Here is a 20,305-nt window from a genome sequence, read left to right as displayed (position 1 = left end):
AACATGATGGGTTTGTATCATGCCATCCTGGTGAAGTCTAACAGCAAGGCCTTGTAAGGTCTCTAGAGGAGATGGCGGGGTGTTCATGGGGGCCATGTGCTTGGACCTCTAGGTAGATCTGAGCTGAAGACCTTTGTTGTGTACTGCAGATTCTGGACAATTAGCATGGTGCCTCCAGCCTCTGGGCAGGTGTACAGAAAGGTTGTCAAGTCCTCAAATTAACTTGTACTTCCCTGTCTGTTTCATTCCAGATTTGGTTATGTTATGGTGGAGGCTGTGCTGCTTCTCTTGTATGAGCTGCTTGTGACAAAAGATGGAAGTTCGGATGTGTCTGGTAGCTTTTAGCAAGATCTGTATTAGTCATATGGTCATTATTTTAGACACAATAATTATTAGCATTAAGCGTATTTTATTGCCATAGCACGGTTGTCGATTTTCTGCACTTCATGAAGCTCAGGTCTTCAGAAATCCTGTTGCCTGTCCCATTCACTAGGCAGGTAGGGTTACCTGATCTGCTTAAGCATCTGAACCCTGTAGAAAGATGTTTTGTGTTTACAGGTTTTTTTTTTTTTCCAGTATCTAGTGAAAATAGGTAAAGTCAAAGCTGGAGCTTGGAGCCTATTCTGTGATATGCTTATGTGGGAAACATGTAGGAGGGGTGGTGGAAAGTACAGTCTTTTAATTTAAAAATATTTTTCCCCCCTACCTTTTCATTGCTAAGGTCTCTAGTTCATGTCTTGTAGAACCATCACCTGCAGAAGCTGGGAAAACTCACCAGCTGTTCCTGGCAGGATGACTGTGACCTCCTCCTGAAAAATGTTAATTGCCCTAAAGTTGTCCTTGGTTTCATCAGCAGGGGTTGAGTGGGCTGTAACACACTTCATTTGCAGTTGTACCTAAAGCTTTCCTGGAGATCTTGGCCAGTTCAGAGTAGCTACCTCCTTGTTTTAAATGGATTTCCTGCAGGGAGCTCATTGAACCAACACTTGAATTCATTTCTGTAGACAGCTCAGAGTGGTTTGTGGTGAACTGCAAGCTGACACAATTCAGCTGCATGTCTTGAAAATTACCTGAGTGCAGCAATTGAGCTAAGATGATGTGTTCAGAGCTTCTGCTCTCTCTGCCCTCTGTATATGCTGCTAATCAGTGATAAGATACAGGTTTGGGACCTCATTATGCCAGCTGGAATGTGGTATTTTGTCTTTGCTTTTGGCACTAACAGGTGATCTGCATTTCAAGGCATTCTGCATCCTCATCTGCATGAGTAAAGACTCAGGTACTGGCTATTGGAATTTACTGATGAGGCAGAAAATTTGAAAGTGGAGGAAATAGTCTTCCTGTAGTTTGAGGGCAGTTGATGGCTTTAGATTGGAATTCTGTGTATGAGTGGGTTTTGTATAGATACACTTGCATAAATGGAAAATGAGTCTCTTCAGTCAGCATTTGGGAAGAAGCAGTAGAGTAGCCAGGCTAAGTCACCATTTATCTTTTGCAAGATGAGCTGAATCCTCAGATGGGATGTCCATCAACCGCCTTAGTTGACTCATAAAGGAGTTGTAGGAATTTTAGATTTCTGAATTTGTTTTGTGAGCAAGTCGCATGAGAATCCATCTGTGATGGAGTTAAAGTGGAATGTATGTCCACTGTAGCATGTTGCAGTTCTGAGATTCTTACACAGTATTTTCTCTGTTTGTCAGGCTGATTCGGAGGAGGATGTGGAAGAGCATCCACCAGAGCAAAGGTAAGCGAAACTCAAATGGAAGCAAGAGTATTGAGGTTCATTTTGGTTTTTGATTTAGGAAATACCAAAGTGTAATTGGGCAGACTACTAAAAAATTTCTTTTTTCTCCTGCATGTTAAATAGTTTTTTATTACTTGTGGGCTACAATTTTCTTGACTTAATGTTAATATTGATTTATTAGCAAAACCAAAAAACCTGTGCCTAGTTTATGCAAGTACAAAATACATTTTTCCATCTCATTCTCCTAATCCTGTCTCTAAGATGAATTTGCTTCTCATTGCTTTCACACAAAAAATTAAATGTTTATTAATTGTTTTGTTGTATATTTTGTAATTAATTTTTTTAAGGCAGGAGACAGTTTTTCATTACAAAATTTGTAAATGTGAGTAGTCTTGGAGTGTTAATTTGCATTAAGGCAAGGAAGGAGGTGAGGGAGATTTAAAGCCAAAGGCTATTAATGTGTTGCTATGGAACAATAAATATTCTACCTTTATGTCTTGAAATCAGATAAATAATGAAGCTCTTCAAAACTAAAACCACAACTCTGTGGTTTCTGTTAATATCAGGCCTTTTCTTTTGAAGGTTTAGGTAAATAGCATTGCAGATTATTTTTTAAATACGCATTTTGTTTCCTCTGAGCGTCCAGGTTAAAATGCCAGGACATCTACCAGTGAAACACTTCCTTCCTTTGGTATGTGTTAGTGTGGTTACAACTTTCAGTGCCATGCCAGCCTGAAAGATCACAAGACTTAAACATGTGGACCAGCACCGTTTTCTGATGGCAGCAGTTTGCCACAAATGCTTTTCTCATTTATCTCCAGTCTTTGCCCTTAGCTTAGGTTTGAGAGCAAACAGATCTGATAAAACACAAACCTTGGGAGCTGGCAGGAGGAGTAAGCCTGAGGAGTGGGAACGGGATGGTTATGATGGGTCTGTCCTGCGCTGCAATGCTTCTTCACATTCTTCACAAGGCTTTCCCCCTTGCTGCCCCATTGGGAGCTTTCTCATCTGAACCCAGCATCACTTTAAAGCTCCTGTGCCTCATCTCCGTGGGAATTACAAAGGTGGTTTGGAAACAGGATGTGAGAATTACTGTGGCTGCTGACAGCTGGTGCTGATTACTTGTGCTTGCCTAAGTGCCCCAATTCCTACCTGCAAAGGGTTCTTTTTTTCTGCCTCCTCTTATGCAAAGAAGGGTAAACTAGTGAAAGCTGCGTTTCCCTGCACAAATACAGAAGTTTCTGATTTTTTCATCTGGGAGCTATTATGTTTTGGATGCAGAATTTTTACTGCGTAACTTTATTACCTGCATGCTTTCTTTATTGAGAGGTAGTCAGAAGGCAGGAGTCTTATAGTCTAATGCTGTGCTTGAGATTGTTTCTGATTGTTTCCTTAGTAGTCAGAGAGATGTAATTTATGTAGAAAAAAATTCTCTACTTGCCTGTTTTTCTCTGGAGGTGAATGGGTAATTGGCTACTATGGCAATAATAAAAATATTATTGAAAATAATTAGTTCTTGAGACTTGAAGAGGAAAAAGTGATTTGACTGGAGGTTTTCTTAGGTCATTCAGGTGCTTAATTTTTTTTCTAGTAATTAATCATTTTCAAAAATGAATTTGTTTTTTGGGAATAAAGTTTTTAGAGGTTCACTTGCATGGTGGAAACATCCTTCTACTGAAATACTTCAAGAAACTTCCTGGGCAGATCTTGGCTTGTGTGCATCTTCTAAACTACTTTGGTTTGCTGCTGTATGTAAACACATTCATAGACCTGTGTGTGCTCCATATACTGAAGGAATGTTATAGTGTAGATTTCATGAAGAAGAGCCATCAAAGGTACATTGGAAAGATTAGAATTTATTAGTTTATTTCCAAAATAATTTTCATTCCATTGGCTTACATTACTATATGGTGAAATCATGGGGATTTCCTTTTCCTGTAGCAGCAAAACTTGAAGCTTGCAGCAACTTCATCTCATTGTCTGACTGCATGCCCTGGGGAAATCACCTGAAGCTACTGTAATTTGATGTGAAGCCCCAAGAAGCAAAGCACCTTAATGTAGGGGATAAGCAGAAGTTAAAGGAGATACAGAAGTCAGAAATTTCCCCAGAGATAAGGGAACTATAGGGAGTTCATAATCTTGGAGCATAAAAGACAAAATCTCTTCCCAAAATATTATTTTACTCAGTTTTTAATTCTAGGTTAGTGGGTTCCCTGGGAGCTTGCTAACCTACTTTGAAAAAAACAAGCACAACAAAAGCAGTAAAGTATTAACAGTCTTTTAACGAACTTCCTGTGCATGTGCATCATAAGATCTTCCTTTTGGGGTGGTCTTCTTGGTTTGCTGCTCTTGTGGCAAGTGCACAAGGGAGATGGATGTGGTCTTACAGTTTCTGCCTTAGGTTTAGCTTTAACAAATAGAGAAATTTGCATGGAGGTAAAAGACATTGTCAAAATAGTAATTTTTGTGAAGAGCTATTTCAGAGATGAATGAGAAATGGTTGATTAGGCCCATAGGTTTGCAGCTGCTTTGAGTGAAGAGAAGATCATTACCAACTCTTTAATTTCCACCCTACAATTGTTGCTAGTCTGATTGCTTGGATGATTCCACAGATTGTTTCATGCTGTTTTGTGTCTCTCTGGATCGGATTCTGATATAAGAAATGCAGCACAGTAGACACTTGAATACTGCTTCAGGCCACAGACTTTGACAGAATTAAAATAATGTGTATTTGGACTGGCCTATTAAAGAGCTTGCAGTTTTCTTAAAAACCTTTTCTTACATTTGAAAGCCAGGAGTAAAAAGATGCCTTTCATAACAGTCAATGACAGGTGATGACAAGAAAAGGTTTTGTTATTGTGTTTGGAGGCTTTGGGGTTTTTTGTTGTTGTTTTTTTTTTTTTTTTTTTTTTTTGTACTCCTACCCCTTCATCCTAGTGATTTTGGTTGCCACAACTGGCAGTAACAAAATTTGAAGGTTTATGTGCTTGCTAAAGCAACATAATGAGTCAGGACCCAAGGAAATGGCCTGAAGTAGTGATGGGAAGTTTAGGATGGATATTAGAAAAAAGGTTTTTCACCTTTTCTTGTTGGGCACTGAAACAGGCTCCCCAGGGAAGTGGTCAGAGCTCCAAGCCTGACAGAGTTCAAGAAATTTGGACAGTGCCCTCAGGCACAGGGTGTGTGACTCTTGGGGATGGTTCTGTGCAAGGCCATGAGTCGGACTTGATGATCCTTGTCGGACCCTTCCAACTCAGAATATTCTGTGATTCTGTGAAATGCAGAGGTCGGGCACAAATAAAGAGACATTACTGTCAGATGATGTGTACAAATGATGCTATCAAAATGTTTAGCTTTCTACTTCAAGGAAGTAGACTTGGACTAAAAAAAAATGTAATTTCATGTGTATGACCTTGTTAGTACTTGGGTTTTGAGGACTTCAGGAGAAAGATCTTTGAGGATGCAGTTTTGCAGCTGGCACATTAAGGAGCATTTGCCCCAGAGTAAACTGCTGCACTCAAGATGTGAAGCATGCATTCTTAATATGTGATGCACAATGATTGTCCACGAGAAGGGAGATCCATAAAATACTAGAAGTATGAAATGAAATTAGCCAGGAAGAAGACATTTTCCAGCCTTTTCCTATGGCAGGGCATATTTTGCTTAGAGTACATAGGTATCAACTGCCAGGAAAACTCTGAGAGTGATTCATTTGACTCAGTCAGGCATTTCTATTGAACCTTTGCCTTTGATCTCTGGAGAGCATTTGACCCTGTGGGCTGGAGCTGCTTGGGGCAGGAGGTGGTATCAGCTCCCAGTGGGCTCCTGCTAGGGTGTCAGTGCAGCCTGGGAGTGACAGCTGATGCCCAGCACTTTGACCTCTCCTGATTGCTTGCTGGAAATACTCCTAATCCTGTTGTTTTTGCTGTGTCTGTGAAATAGTGCTCCAGATGTGGAGGAGAAATTGAAGGTAAGGGTAGCAAGGGAGTAGCTTACTAGGTGCCCGAGAGAGAGCAAAGCAGTTGAGGTGCACAGACTGCAGAATTGCTAGAGGGTTTAGGGAATACTTAAGAGATGGAGTTACAATGTTTGCTTTAGGAAGAATCCAGAGTGGTAGTAGGAGGATGAGCCTCCTGTGCATTGTGAGACTGTACATTGCAATTCCTCCCTGGCCGCAGCTTTGTCTCTAGTCAAGAGGCACAAATGAGTTCTGGTGCTGTGGATGGAGTATTAAGGTGCTTCAGAGGTGACTCATCCTTCCAAAAAGCCTGTGGTCTTAGTGCCTTAATTTTTGACAGTCCCAATTAGAAAGTAGTGGAATGGCATTAGTGGTATGTCTGTGTATCAGATAGCTTGGGTGGTGGCTATGGCAGGAAAAGAAATATTAAAAAACAGGTTAGGATCAACCAGATTTTCTTTTTCCTTCTGCTTTTTTTACTGAAATGAATAAAAGTTGGTTTTGTGCCAGCAGAAATGTCTGAATATTAAAAAAAAGTTTGTTGCATTTATTTTTTAAATATCTTTTATTAAAATCAAAGTGCGTATCCATTGAGAAAGTTTTTCAAAATGAAAAGCTGAAAAGTAATTCTGAGCGTGTCAGTGAGTGCTTAAGCTGTCTGAAAGGAATCATCTTAATATTTTCAGCCTAAGTTTGTATGGAATACTGCTGATCATTTAGATTGTCATTAAACTTACCCCCAAAGTAAATCTAACTACAGGGAGACTTTTCCCAGAATATATGCTTGGTCTTAACTTGTAATAGTGAAAGCTACTTTTACTAAGGTTTTAGTGTTTTTAAAAATTTTCTTTTACAAAACAAGCAAAAATCCATGTGTGTATTAAAAAAGAAAATAAAAAGCTGAGTTTCTTGGGAAAAAGCTTTTTAGTCCCATTACTGTACTTGCATAAGGTAGCAATTTCTGCAGTATGCACAGAATGTTTTTAGTGGTTAGCACTAAAACCTTCTTCAATATTGGCTAACTTTTGTTTTTAGTTGATAAGTCATGGCTAATGTGCCCCATTGCCACTTTTTCTAGATCATCAAGGGAGTACTAATTTTAAGTTTAATTAGATGCCTAAAGAAATTAAATTTACTTTACATAATCCTTAGAAGTAAAGGAGGAGAATGGAGATGGACACACCCACCTATAACACGGGTGAAAATCCCTAAGGAAACACCTGTAGGGAACACAGGATATTGTGAAACTGTACTAAAAGCTAAGTGAAAAGCTTACTGAAAAGAATTGCAAGAGGTCAATGAAATTGGAGGTTCTCTAGTAGATGAAGAAACAGATAGTTCCTTCCAAAATAATCAGTGTTACTCTTCCTCTCCTTCCTTATGCCTCTGCCAGGCACAGCTAGGGTAGCAGGCTGAACCTCCTGCTGCTTTAATTGTTTATCTCTGTTTTATGTGGCAGTTGATTCACTGATGAACTTTGCCTTTCTGAACTTTGTGTTAGATGCTGTTAGGAACAGCTCTTCTCCTGTGCGCATTGCTTCTTCCAAAATACTGGTCCTTCTACCAAATTTTGTTGCTTGCCTGATAATACAGGGGGTAAAAAATGTGTTTTGTTTTTTTTCCCTGGGACATTGCATGGTGGTGCTGTGTGCTAACAAATGTTTCAGCTATTGGTTGTTTCTTTATTTGTAAATTGTTTTCAGACATTTCATAAATGAGAGAAGTTGCCTAGGCCAGCTGTACAGTGTTTCATACCAAGCTGAGGAGGTGACTCTGTGGCTGTGATCATGAGATAATGGCAAATGACAGTCTTGAACTTGTTTGCAAAGAGACATCTAACTTCTGTCCCCAGTGTAGGTCCTGCTTGACCTCGATGGAAATACTTTAAAGGTGATGTGTGGCTGTATTTAATTACTCTTAGACTTGCTGTTGCAGTCCCACTCATCATCAAAATCTTGTCTGTTTACATTGAACAAACTCTGCTGGAATGTGTATATTTCTCTCACTTTTGTGCACTCTCTTGGGCTGGAGGATGTTCATGCCTTGACCAGAGACTCTTTGATCTGTGTCAGCTTGTATGCTACCTAAAATGGACTTTCTCATCTGTGGGTGACAACTTTGAGAAATGAAGGCAATCTTGTTATGGTAGTTGTCAGTTGGCACTTCTGCATTCAGATGGATCATGCTGCCTTGAAAAGCCACCAAGGCTTCTATGGAAACACCAGTTTCTATACTGGTAAAAATAGCAGGCTGGGGCTGTGAGGTCATTGTTTGCACAGGGATTAGTGTGTATGGAGAAATTATGTTTGTGGATGTGTGCTACTGGAGGAAACTTTCTCACATGTAATGATCTGTTTTAAAAGGACAAATAAACTATGCTTTACATTTTGATGCTCTATATAGTTATTTCCTCATCTTCCTCTGTTAATAATGTCTCCACTTTCTGTTCTCTGTATCTTCTGCAGATCTCTTGCATACTGTTTTATGGCATCTCTACTTTTTTTTTCGATTCTGTCTGGGTCATGCCTGAAATGGTTGTAGTTTCTGTACTGCCAGAGGAAGAGGATGTCTTGCACTCTGTTGCCTGGTGCTGTCCCCTGCCTTGTGCAACCTACAAGTTCTCTGGATTAGAATAACTTGTTTTATTACCAGGTTAACATTCACTTGTGATCATTCTCTGGTTGGTTTCCCTGTTGTGCTCTGGCAGCATCAGCTGAAAACGTGCACAGAAGTTCTCCCTCAGTGTCTACAGCCTGTTGTGTGGGACAGGTGACCTGTGTCACCTGCAAGGATGTAATTTCTGTTCTGCTTGTCTCACATTGGGGTGGGGCACAGGGAGCCCCACCTGTGCTGGTGTGGCACTGGTCCAGACCTTGTGGCATCATTTTGCTCTTTCCTCCTCTTCAGCCTCTTGCTGCCCCTGCCTTTTGGGCTGCTGTGGGAGTGGGCACTTGTGTGGTGGTACCTGTGCCAGGGCTGACCCTGCTTCCTTACCTGCAGTGCAGGAGGAGCTGGGGAGGAGCCCACCCAGACCTGCAGTTCTGCTCACTGTTGGTGAGATAGATGAGCTGGCCAGTCCTCAAAAGTGTGGGGCTGAGATGGACAGCCTCTTGTGTGTTAGGAGTAACACCTTTGAGTCAGTGGCTGTGGGGTAGGAGAGGGGTAAAGCATTTGCACTGGGATGATGGATAGCCTGGGGGACAGCTCCTGGGTTTTGGGTGGATGGTGTGGCGAATCACACAGTGGCAGCTCTGTGTGAACAGTTGCTAGCTGGTGCACGCATGTATACATAATTTGTAGTGCATGTTTTTTGGTTTTTTTTGGCACTTGGTAAGCTCCCCATAGTCTGTGCTTTGGGACAGAGCCCACCTAGAATGCATGTCCTTTAGAGTTAAGACAAGCCTGGTCTGAGCAGGTGGGACAAGGGCATATGGTGTCTTATTTCCCATTGTGTTTGGTTCAGTACTGGCTGCAGAGCTGTGTGAGAGCAGAGACAGATCTCGTGGCACAGCCTGTTGGTGTAGTCATTCAGCAAACACATGGGGAGGGTGAGCTTTTAATGCCAGGCCGGTCGCATGCTGCAAGGGCTCTGCAAGTCTGCTTGGGAACATGGCATTTGTCTTGTTAAACTTAACCTGCCTTGTTTTGAAAAGCGGGATGTTGGGACACATTCTGTGTGTTTAGAGAAGGGAGAAAGAAAAGCAAAAGTAAACAGCTGCTATGGTGTGTTTGTTCATGTTTATTTGTAAACTTCTTGTCCCTGTAGCCTGTACTTGCTACTTCTGTAATATAAGTAGTTAAGAATAGGAACTTTCTTCTTATGCTTCTACTTTTACATTTTAATACACTGGTAATGGATTTCTGATGTCTGTTAATCTCAGGCTAATTCTTCTGATTTGTGGGCAGTGGGCCACAAAGGATTTAGCTTTTGATCTGTGTATTTATTATTAATAAATTATTTTCATCTGCATAGCTGTTTCTTAGTTGCCTATAAAAGGACTTAATTTGCAGTAATTTTACCATTTTGTAGTTAAACAATAAACATCTGGAATCGTAGACAAGTGTCAGCAGTCTGAAAATTGACACAGTGTAAGAATTTAACTTCACAGTTTTTCCACTTTTGCAGTGGGCAAAACAGAAGAAACAGTTTATTCATTGTAGGAACTTTTGTGGAGTCTGCTTCTGAATGACCAACCCCAGTACTCTCATTTGATTATTATAAGAAGAGCATGAAGAGTCCTGAAATCTATCAATATAGTGTAAGAAGGAGCTATAGGCACAGCTGTTACCTGGCTCTCATCTTTGTAGATACTCAAAGGTGACACAAACCTAGCTTTTAATGACTCACATATTTTTATTTGACGAAAGATCCTCTAGGAAAGCTGGCAGTGGCTCTGACTGCATGATTTGTGGGCAAGTAGGTGAAGGAGTCTTTTCAGTAGTTTAGGTGTTTGCCATAATATGGTTATAGCTAGTTATAAATAGTTATAACTTCAAACCTGAGTTTTAAGAAACATCTTAGTAACGTCTTAGATATCCACTTTCTTCAGTATGTGCTTTGGGAAGAGACTTTCTTTTTGGTGGTTATTGCAAAATGACCAACTCCCTTCTTCATGAGGACAGAAAGGCCCCATCCACTTCAGTATATATCAAATATTATACTTGCATGTGACGGTGTATTAACTCTTTAGCAGAGTTCTGAGTATGTACTGCAAATATTTGCTTTGTATTTGTAGAAGAGCTTGCTTTTATCAAATAAGCTAGTCACTTGGGAGAAACATGTGATCATTATGAATAATTTAGGTATCTGCTTGTTGTCTCGGGCATCCACCATTCTATGTCCAGGCTGCCAACTGAGATAAGGAAGATAGAGGGCAAAGCTGGTGGTGTTAATTGTTGCCTTACCTTCTTCTCCAACTCCTGGCCCCAAAGTGGTGTACAAATAAAGCTGAGGCTTTTTTTTTTTTTTTGTGTGCTGTCATAGTAACTTTTAGAAATAACAATGTAAATATAATTAGACAAGGATAGCTCAGGATATTCTGTGTGTGTACAAAACAGACCTTTCTGTAGAACAATTGGACTTTATATAAACATGGGAATTTTTCACACACAGTGAAGATTTTTTTGCTCAGATTTATGGGGAAAAGAAGGAAAAACAATTTCCTAGAGGAAAGTGTGAAGTAGGCCTCTGTTCTTATTTTTACTGAAGTTTTCATTTTCCATGTGTGCTTCAAGATACTCTTACAGAGCTCTAGCTACTTGTTTACCCATCTGACCCACCTGCATACCACAACTCAGCAGATGAAAAAAATCAAGCAATTTGAAGTGCAAAATAATGCTTTTAATAATTGCCTGATAAAAAAACAACTTGAGCTTTAGAACTTTGTGAAGACACATGAAGAAGCTGTAAAGATTTGGAAATAAAAATGAGAAAGTTAAGATGGTGTATCCTGTTCAGTGCTGTCAAAAGTATGGGCTGTGTTGACTCTGATTCCTGGTTTTGTTGTGTTTCAGAGTTGGATTTTTTGAGAAAGAAAGTTCTGTTTAAAATGTTTGTTTGCAACAGCATTCAGTGAGAAAATATGAGAAATGCAGAAAACAATATTTATTAAGCCTAAAACTTTTCTTGGCTGATGTGATGGTGCCAAAAGCGGTAACATAGTTGCACTTGCATTATGAAAGAACTTGCTTCCTTTGCAATACTAAGATTTAAAACTGGTCTGGCCTTTGAAGGCACTTGTGCATCAATACCATGATGATTTGACACATATAAAAATGCTTGGGAAGACTTTAGGGAGCCTGAATTTTAAAAATATATTTATGTTTCTGTATATGAAAAACAGTGACCTTAAGCCTAAATTGTTTCGGCATAGATTTTTGCTAACTCTTTTGCATGTATAAATCATTATATATTGCTTTTGAGTTTTTAAAAATGCTGTTCATTGTTTTAATGCTTCTCTCTGAATCCTGTTCATTTTCTTTGACACAATGAAGCATAATTCTGTTGTTACATGCATATGCATCTCTCAAAACAAAAAGTTAACTTTGAATTAAATAGGCAGTCTCAGCTTTACAAAGTAGATAGAGATACATGATGACTGTCTGCCTTGTTGGTAGCACATTTATATTTGTCTCCTGAGCAGAATTTCCCAGCTTTGTAAAAACATGTGAATGCTGATATCTGATCTAGTAGAAAGTTGTTAATCTCTCTTTTTTTACTGTTCTTTGTTGTACTCTGAGACCCCTGAATTTTGCCATGTTCTTACAGTTTCCCCTCTTGAATTAAGGAGGGCTTGACTGAAAACCTTTTGCGGGTCCCAGGAGAGGAGCCAAAAGGGAATCATTACAGAGACTCAGATTTCTAGGAATTCTAGAGACTGGCTTTGAGTCACTGTGAGTGCTCCCTTAAACTCCTGCACACTTCTTTCAGAGCTGACAGTGGCTATCAAGCAGTGAATCCAAATGTTAATACTTAACGCTTCTTAAAGTTTGTTGGTGCACTGAGGTCTGACCTTTCTTGTGAAGTGGCTTCAATTATTTCTGTGATTTCTGGTTGTTATCAAAAGCAAATTGAGAAGAAAAGATCATCTGGTGTCCTGCTTCCTGCTGGTATTCTTGTTCTGGTGAGTGTTTCCAAAGAATTCCTCTGTGGGCAGCATGTGGGATTGGTGGCATGAGGCAACTCTTTGCAGTCCTTCAGCTGCAGGTATTTGTTTCTTATCTGTGGGGACAGGAACAGGTTCAGCAGCCATGCATGAGACAAAATTCGGTTCATACGTGTATATGCACTTTAATGCCATCTCCTGGCATTTGTTGGAGCAATGTGTTGTTCTGCCAATTGGGAATACGCTTGGAACAAAGTGGGACTTCTTTGACTCTGAGCCAGCAGTCTCTGTACGATGTGCTTAGCACTGGAGAGAGAAAAAACAGATGCATGCTTGTTTTTTTTTGTTTGTGAGGAGGATCCTTTGAATGGCTTCCAAGGTCTTGAGGTTCCTGCATGTTGTGCTGCCTTTTAACTCCATGGCTGGAGCGCACTTGGACGAGAGGTGCAGTTTACACAAGCAATTGAAATCGCACGTGCACCAGATTTTTTTAGGCTCTCGGACTTCGTCACTTGTGTCAGTGCGCCAAAGTGCACCGTGTTCTCAAGGCTTTTCTGGGTGGCAATATGTAAAAGCTGTCAATTACTCCTCTGTTCCAGGCCGACTGTTTTATAAACAGGTGTGGTCTATGGGGACATTCCCCTCATTTAAAACCTGTCATCTTCACTTACACTTTAGTGTTAGCTGTTGTCATTGCACAACAGCTGAATCCTGAGAGATCTGTATGATAAAAAGCTAAACTAGTTGAATTCTACTGAATTATCTGACAATACAGTTGTTTAATTTTCTTGGAGGATAAATCACAGTCATTCATTAATAATACAGTTTGTTACATTTGGTAGAAAATAAAAACTGTAATTTTAAAGTTTAAAGTAGTTACTTGTCTACTGCTTCGAGTATGAAGATGTGCACTGCATGAAATGTCACAGTTGTAGGTACTAGGTGTCATCCTGAGGGGTTTGGTCGCCTTTGCAGTAGTTAATAATGCAGAAATTATTGTGTGAAGTCGTTTGCTCTCTGCTTGAAAAGTAGGGACAATCTAATAAGGATTTTTTAAAAGGTTCAAAATGGAAATATAAAAGGTTTGTCTTTTTACCGTAGAACTTTACCAAAGTTATTGATAAGTGAGTGTCATCATGCATGGAGCTGGACACTCACAGTTTTGGTCCAGTCTGGGCATCGAGAAACAAATCCTGGCTGAAGTGATGTGATGCCATAGCAGGTCAGCTCCTGTGCCAGGCAGTAGCCTCAAATGCTGAGCATTTTGGAGTAGTGATGCTATCACTGTACATGAGTGCTGCCCAGTGAGATGGTTACACTGGTGTCTTGATATTAAATGTCTGGGTGGAGGGGCAGTGGGGTTTTGTTGTGGGATGTGGCAGGAGTAGAGGGATGGTTTTGTTTCACCTCATTAAGTTCCCACTGTCTGGATAGGGGCCTGTCAGTGTTTGTCTTGCAGCAAACTACAATGTGAGGTTGCACTGAGTGCAGTTTGTTCCCCTTTTCATCCCCTCTGGGCTCATCAGTTTATGTTCTTTGGGGCAGAGGCTGTGGCTGCACCTTGGGTCTCACTGGACTTTCTGCTGCAGAAACAAAAGGCGCTCTGCAACAACCAGACCTTTCTTTGGGAGTGCTGCTTACAGGTCACATCTCCTTTGGTGCACAGGGCTCTCCTCTTTAGACTGATGCCTCTTACCAAAGCTCAGAGCATTGTGTTGAGTAAGACAAAACTCAGCTGAAACAGGATGCCACCCCCCATGCATGGTTGCCTGGTTGTGGGGAGAGAGGCTGGGCAGCCAACAAGTTGCACATGGCACTGGAAACTGCTTGGATGTGATGCTGAACATGTCTGGGCTAGAATTTGGCAGCAGGGGAAGGACGGGGTGTAATTGCCAGAAAGGCAAAGGCAGGGGCAAAGTGTGGTAACAAGTGAAAAGATGCTTGAGATTGTGAACAGAACAAAGGCAAAAAGCCGTGCCCTGATAAAAACACCAAGTGAACAAAGATAGTGGTAGGTAGGGAATAAATGAGAGCATGCTCATTTCAAGTGATTGGCAAAACTGAATAAGGGACAACTGCAGATTTCAATCTTAATAATGAAGGGAAAGATACACAATAACAAAAGGGAAGTGAAATGAGAGAAAGGAGGGAGTGACTGATTTATAACTGCTTGCACCTTGGGTAACTACCACCTCCGTTCACGTCAAATGATTTTAAGGTCTGTGCAAAACAGAATCAAGTCTCTTGACTGTGGCTGGCAGATGTGTGCAACAGTCCTGCTGCACACTCACTTGGTGTCAGCTATTATGCAGTCAGCGAGTCAGATCTCACCAGTGACACTCTGGGTCACCTCTTAGATTTTGCCTATGTAAATTACATTGTCCTATCGATTGCAGTTGTGGGTTAGCATTTTAAAGTTAAGATGTCTCCACGTCAATAAATGTACAACAGTGAAGACCTGAACACAGAGATGATAAATACACTAACCATGTATAAGAAAAAAAAGAGTAATTCCTGGTTTTTTGGTTTTTGTTGTGTGGGTTTTTTTTTTAAATGAAACTGGAAGAACAAACAGCACTGTGCTGCTCTTGGCAAGTGAGCAGCCCTGTAATATTGTAGAATAAGTGTTGCAGATCCTTACTGTGTAGTGGATTTAACATGCCTGTTCAGTTTTTGTGCCTGCCTGCTGGTGCTGTGGACCATGTACATCTCTGGTTTGTGTCTAAATCTTCATTCCTGGCAACTGAATAAGGGTAGAGAGCTGAAGGGCCTGTACTTGACCGACTCCTTGACCCGTGCTTTACGTGCTTTGTTGCTATTAACTGCCTTTCTTCAATAGCTATTGTCTGATTTCTGTCTTGGTGTGTTCTGTCTTTTATTCGAGGCCTTTGCTGCAAGCCTGCTGCCTGCAGCTCATGAGGTGCCTGCTGCCTGCTTAGGTATTTCTGTGGCCTGTCGCTGACCCAGTTTCTGCAGCGTTTAAACTGCCCTTTTGAAAAGAGGACATTTCTGGCCTTTGTGAGCATTCTCAGTGTTGCGGGGATAATGCAGATGCGGGTAGTCGCTTTAAAACAAACACACACCCCTGCCCTGGTCCCCATGCTTTCAGTCTTGCTTGGATTTTTTTTTCTCTCCTTGTAAATAAAAACAATTATTCATGCTTTCTGGTCATTGAAGCGATAGGCTGTGTTTTGTTGCTCCTGAAACAATTCTGAAACTTTTGCTGTGCAGGGAGGGCAGGGCAGTGCCCAGCCATATAGAATGCACACTTCCAGATTTTAGTTGAGGACTTTTGCTTTTGTTCCCAAGCTGAGGAAGCTTGTTTGGGACTTGGAAAACTTCAGGTTGTCCCATGTCATTGGTGACTTTCCCATGCTGCCTGACTTGCAAGTTAAGTCATTCTGGGTGCGTGTACTGGTTTGGGGACAATGACACTTGGTTTGAACACTCAGATCTTCCTTTCCCCTTTACCCACTGAAAGCTTGCAAGGTGTGGAAAGGTAAGAGCAGGTGTTGAAAATGTGACTTTGTGGTAACTGCAAATCCATATTACCTACAGCTGGCCATGCTTTGGGGCAGCACCTGAAATTTCTTTATTTCCTGTGTTTTTGCCATATTTGTGCCAAAAGCCACAGCTTCCATTTTGACATGATTGAAGATCTGCCTTATAAGGCCATGTAGATCCTTTTTAGTGTAAATTATTGCCATGGAGTGACAGAAGAAGCCTCTTCAGAGGCTGGACACACTTTGCTGATCTTTGTCTTGCTCTTGTATGTCCATCCATGTATCCAAATGCTCCCATCAGAAGGGGCAAAGTGCTGTGTGTGAGTCCTGCTCCTCAGTCTACCTCAGCTGCCCCTCTGCCTGTGAGAAACCCCTTTGGCTTTACTGGGACCCTTGTGTGGATTCCCATGCAGGATCATGGCACTAATTTGCTTATCTTGAAGAGCAAGAAGCGTCAAGAGACGTATGGCCAAGACCAGTTAAATACGCCTTTGGGCTGCAGAGGGATCTTTATCGTGTCTGGAGGAGCTTTTCCTCTCATGGGCAGCTTGAGAAACCCCATGTTTCTTGTGCATGCAGAAGAATGTGCATCCTTTATTGCAGTGGAAACAGATGTCTGGTTAGAGGCTTCTCAAGAAACTAAAAATAGCTTTAGTGATGCTTTGCCTTTGGTTTCACAGGTGAACATTTCCAGTTGGTTAACTCTGATTAGCTTCCTAGCTTTGAAATAAAGGAGGAAATGCAAGAGTCTAGGGGAGGTAGAATTTTAATATTGCACTTGATTGCAAGTACTTTTTTTAGTGGATGTAAATAATCAATAGCTGACTTCCTGCTGTTTTTTTCTGCTAATTTTCCTCCTTTTCCTTTCCTCACAGTTATCTGCTGAAGGAAGCAAATGTTGACTTGTGGACTTTAGGTTAGGTGCCTCTTGCTGGAATTCAGAGCCAGAACATACCTGAGGTTTCTTTGGTGGTAGATATTTTGCTAATAAACCTGTGAAGCAGGCTGTGTTTCATATGGTTCTGTATTGTATAATAGCAGAATGCTGCAGCATTTTGTACATCTGAAGAAACTGGCTGAGAGCATGTGCTGTGCATTGGCTTCAACAGATCCCAGATGTTTTGTAAGGACCCAGTGGTTTCTGTGATAAGTGTTGCTAATCCTGGTAATGCAAATTTTTTTGTTGTTGTTTCTTTGCCAGTTTGAATTTTCTGGTATAATTTTTTTCATATCTGAGTGTTTCCTTTAACAACGTAATCCAGTGAACCATAAATACACAATAGTACTTAGGAGTAGGTGCTGAACACACAGTGAGCATGCTTGTTTTTATTAATAGCACTAAGTCACTGTGTCTTTCCATTTTGCAAACCACAACCTAGAGTGACGAGTGATACAAGACAGGAGAGATCAGCAAGCTGCACTTTTCAAAAGGGGCAGCCAGGGAAATTTTGCAGGCTGTCTGCAGTGGTGTCCTGTCACTTTGGGGGTTTACTGGCTTTAGGTGAAAAAGTAGAAATGATCTGATGCTGTGGAGGATTCCCCTTTTTTTTTCTGACTGCAGGAGGGCATGTACTTTGAAGTATAATCAGAGTTTTGTATGGGAAACTAGAAGAGAAAAGCTCTTTATTTGAGAGTAGGTTTATATGACTCTGCTATTGAAGCATAGCGATGATGATGAAAATGCACAGCGCTGTCAGTTAATAAATGCCAGTTAATAAAAATAGTCTGCAATTTTTTAAAATTGCTATTTTTAAGAGGTTCTTCATAAGGTTCTGTATTTTGTATCCTGTCTAAAAAAAATGCCACACATCACATATGGCATAGATTCAATTAATTAGTGCACCAGAACAGAAAGCTTCGTCAATGGATGACGAAGCATTTGGAGGGGGCCTAAAGATGTAATACATCCCAACTGGGAGGGGTGGAAAACAAGAGCAAGAGAGTGATGCTCCTGTGAGATAGTGGTGGCAGTTTGGGGTTGAACCTACTTTTTCACTGTTGGTATTTGGCTAGTGACTTTAACTTTTCATCCTGAAGATTGTAGTGGCCCCTGGGGTGTGGGGGAGCAACTTAGTTTCCCTCCTGTGCATAGGATGTCTGTGTGACCACAGCTTCCCCCTGGAGCACCACGCTTACAGTACCTTTAAGAAAAGGTAGCCTTGCTTCTTCTCCATATATTTTTATTTGCATCATATTTTCACATTCATACGGTACAGCTTGTGAAAATGCTTTTCAATTACCTGAAAAACTATGTATTTTTTAGGAAACTTACATAGTTTAAATTTGTGGTAACAAATTTGAACCATTTGGAGATGCTTCAGAAAGTCATGTATGAAATGTCATCTGCTAGAGGAGATAATTAAGTTTTTAATAAATCTATCAATCAATAGTGGCAATAACTTCTGTCCTTATAAAACTGAAACATAGCCCTGAGAAAGCTGGTCTTGGTCTATTACTCAAGCAAGTGTTTGGTAAAAGGATTTTGCAAGTGGTGCATGGTTTTAAGGTTTTGTGGGACAGCTGGGTTTCCCCAGCATGTTATCAGTTTCTAAAATAAATTACTGCCAATGCAGTGAAACACTATATTGGAGTGTTTGCTTTTTTTTTTTTTTTTTTTTTTTTCCATTTGTAGGATTTGAGACTGATTGTTAAAGTGCTGTGGAGATAATTTGTACAGTTTTCCATACTGAGCTTATTGCTTATTTTGGTTGTCTTCATGTCTTCATACACTGGCTTAAACAAGGCATGGTATTGAATGCTCATGGGTAAATTACTATTCTTAAAGGTTGATGATCAAAGATTACACTTTGTTTTTAAAAATTTGGGCTGAAATTCACAAAATAGGAAAAAATTCAAAGTCCAGATGCTATTTTCCACTATTGGTTTTTTTTGTAGCTTTGAGATGTGATCTTAATGACTTTTCTGTAACTTCTTTTCAGGGAAACTGGTATCAGGTGAACTGTTCACATCAGCAGGAATAAATTAAAAGCAGAACTTACTTTTTAAAGTCCTAGGTCTGAGTTTTCTTGTATTTGCTTAGTTTCCTTTTTAATTGGTGTTCTTTTTTTTTCTTTTCCTGGGGAGGGGCAAGGCACAGGGAAAGATAGTGGGATTTTTAGCACTTAATGGGTTCAGTGTAAAGGTTTCCTATGGGCTGTTGAGATCCAGCAGGCAAAAATACATGCTGTCCTACAGGCCTTTCACTATAAAAAAGAAACTAAAAGGCTTGGATTAATGTAGAAACAGCAAAAGACAGCTCCCATAGGAAGATTATCACCCTTAATCACTGTAGGAAGATTATTACTCCTAATTATTAAGCAGGTCAAGCTTATCAGTGACGCAGAGCTCTTTCATGAATTTTGCTGAACTGCTGTAACTTAAAATCGTTTCTGTCAAGATAGAACTTTTTGGCTGTGCCTGATGTAGAAAAAGGAAATGGTTGGGTGCAGTGAAATTTGACAAGAATGTGACTTCCTATTGCTGTGAGCTTTGCAGCCCCACAGTGCTTCCTGTCGATGCGTCCTGCCTTTCTGGAGGCAGGAGCCAGATTCTCAGAGCTGGAGGAAAACTAGATTCCCTGGCATGTGGAAGTGAAATACTTGAAGGAGGAAGGGTTGCTACTTACTTGACAGAAGTTGGCCCTTTGCTCTTCAGTTTGTGAAGAGTTTCTGAGTAAAACTGAATGTGCTTGATGAAATGAATGTTTATTTTTACTGTTAAAACCAGAATTGCTGTTGGTGCGTTTAAAAAGGTGAGTTCTTGGTGAGGTCACTTGGATCTTTTCCTTCTTTACTGGTAATGGTTCTGTAGGTGCACTGCAGGAAAAGCATATATGTTCATTGTTACTTTTGTGGGAATTAATTTAGTTGAGGCAGGTGTGATAGAATTTGTTTCTTCTGAAATACCTGCTTCTTGTTTTATTCTCTTTGTAATTATGTTAGTGCAGGACTGTGACTAAAAACTGCCCTTCCCACTAAAATTTTCTGATGTCATTTTGCCATTGGCAATGACAGAAATAGAAGCTTTGCTACCTAGTAAGTAGAAATGGTTGTGTTCTTAGGTAAAAGGCAGGTGGGTTTATGGCCTATCTTCTGACCTTTTTAAGGTTCTTTTATCCTGCCTCTTTCATGGGGCTGTGCTGTGAATTTTGACTGCTTTCAATAAAAGGCTTTGAAAACTGTGGGTGGGGAACAGTCATTTAAATTTCATGGTATTTCAGCTCAAGGCTTACATTAGTGCTTTGTTTTTAGCCAGAAAAGGCAGCATGGTGACACTGTGGAAACTTTTTCTCTAGGTACTTCCCTCTGCACCTTTTCTCTAGGGTTCGTGTTTTCAAAGTATCTGAAAAAGGCTCTGAACAGCACACCTCACATGAAAATGTTTTATTTTCAGTTCAGAGATGCTGGGCAGGAGTGTGTCTGGAGGACCTGATCTTTCAGAGATGTGGAGACTCATAGCTGCTTTTGTAGGGGTTTTGAGTTGTGAGAGTTGGGCAGTG

General features: G+C 40.5%; 1 protein-coding gene across 8 annotated transcripts in view; it reads left to right on the top strand.

Annotated features, from left to right (window-relative positions):
* The window catches only part of TMEM131L (transmembrane 131 like), a 78,949-nt gene that overhangs the window by 5,906 nt on the left and 52,738 nt on the right, over nt 1–20,305 (top strand). For 6 of the 8 annotated variants that reach the window (XM_085578029.1, XM_085578028.1, XM_021530174.4 and 3 more), the window contains one exon: nt 1,698–1,741. The exons of 1 other annotated variant lie outside the window; for it this stretch is intronic. Coding sequence is in view for 5 of the 7 variants with exons in the window: in XM_085578028.1 (XP_085434154.1) it covers nt 1,698–1,741 (44 nt within the window). In the remaining 2 variants the exon portion in view is untranslated. Of the gene's footprint in view, nt 1–1,697; nt 19,559–20,305 lie in introns of all 8 variants that reach the window. One more of the 8 variants, XM_085578030.1, reaches the window with a different exon arrangement.

The sequence above is a fragment of the Lonchura striata genome, chromosome 4 (genome assembly GCF_050655825.1).
Source record: "Lonchura striata isolate lonStrDom1 chromosome 4, ASM5065582v1, whole genome shotgun sequence".
Lineage (NCBI taxonomy): Eukaryota > Metazoa > Chordata > Aves > Passeriformes > Estrildidae > Lonchura > Lonchura striata.
Note: the sequence above shows the minus strand (reverse complement) of the source record. Positions and strands in the feature narration are given on the sequence as shown.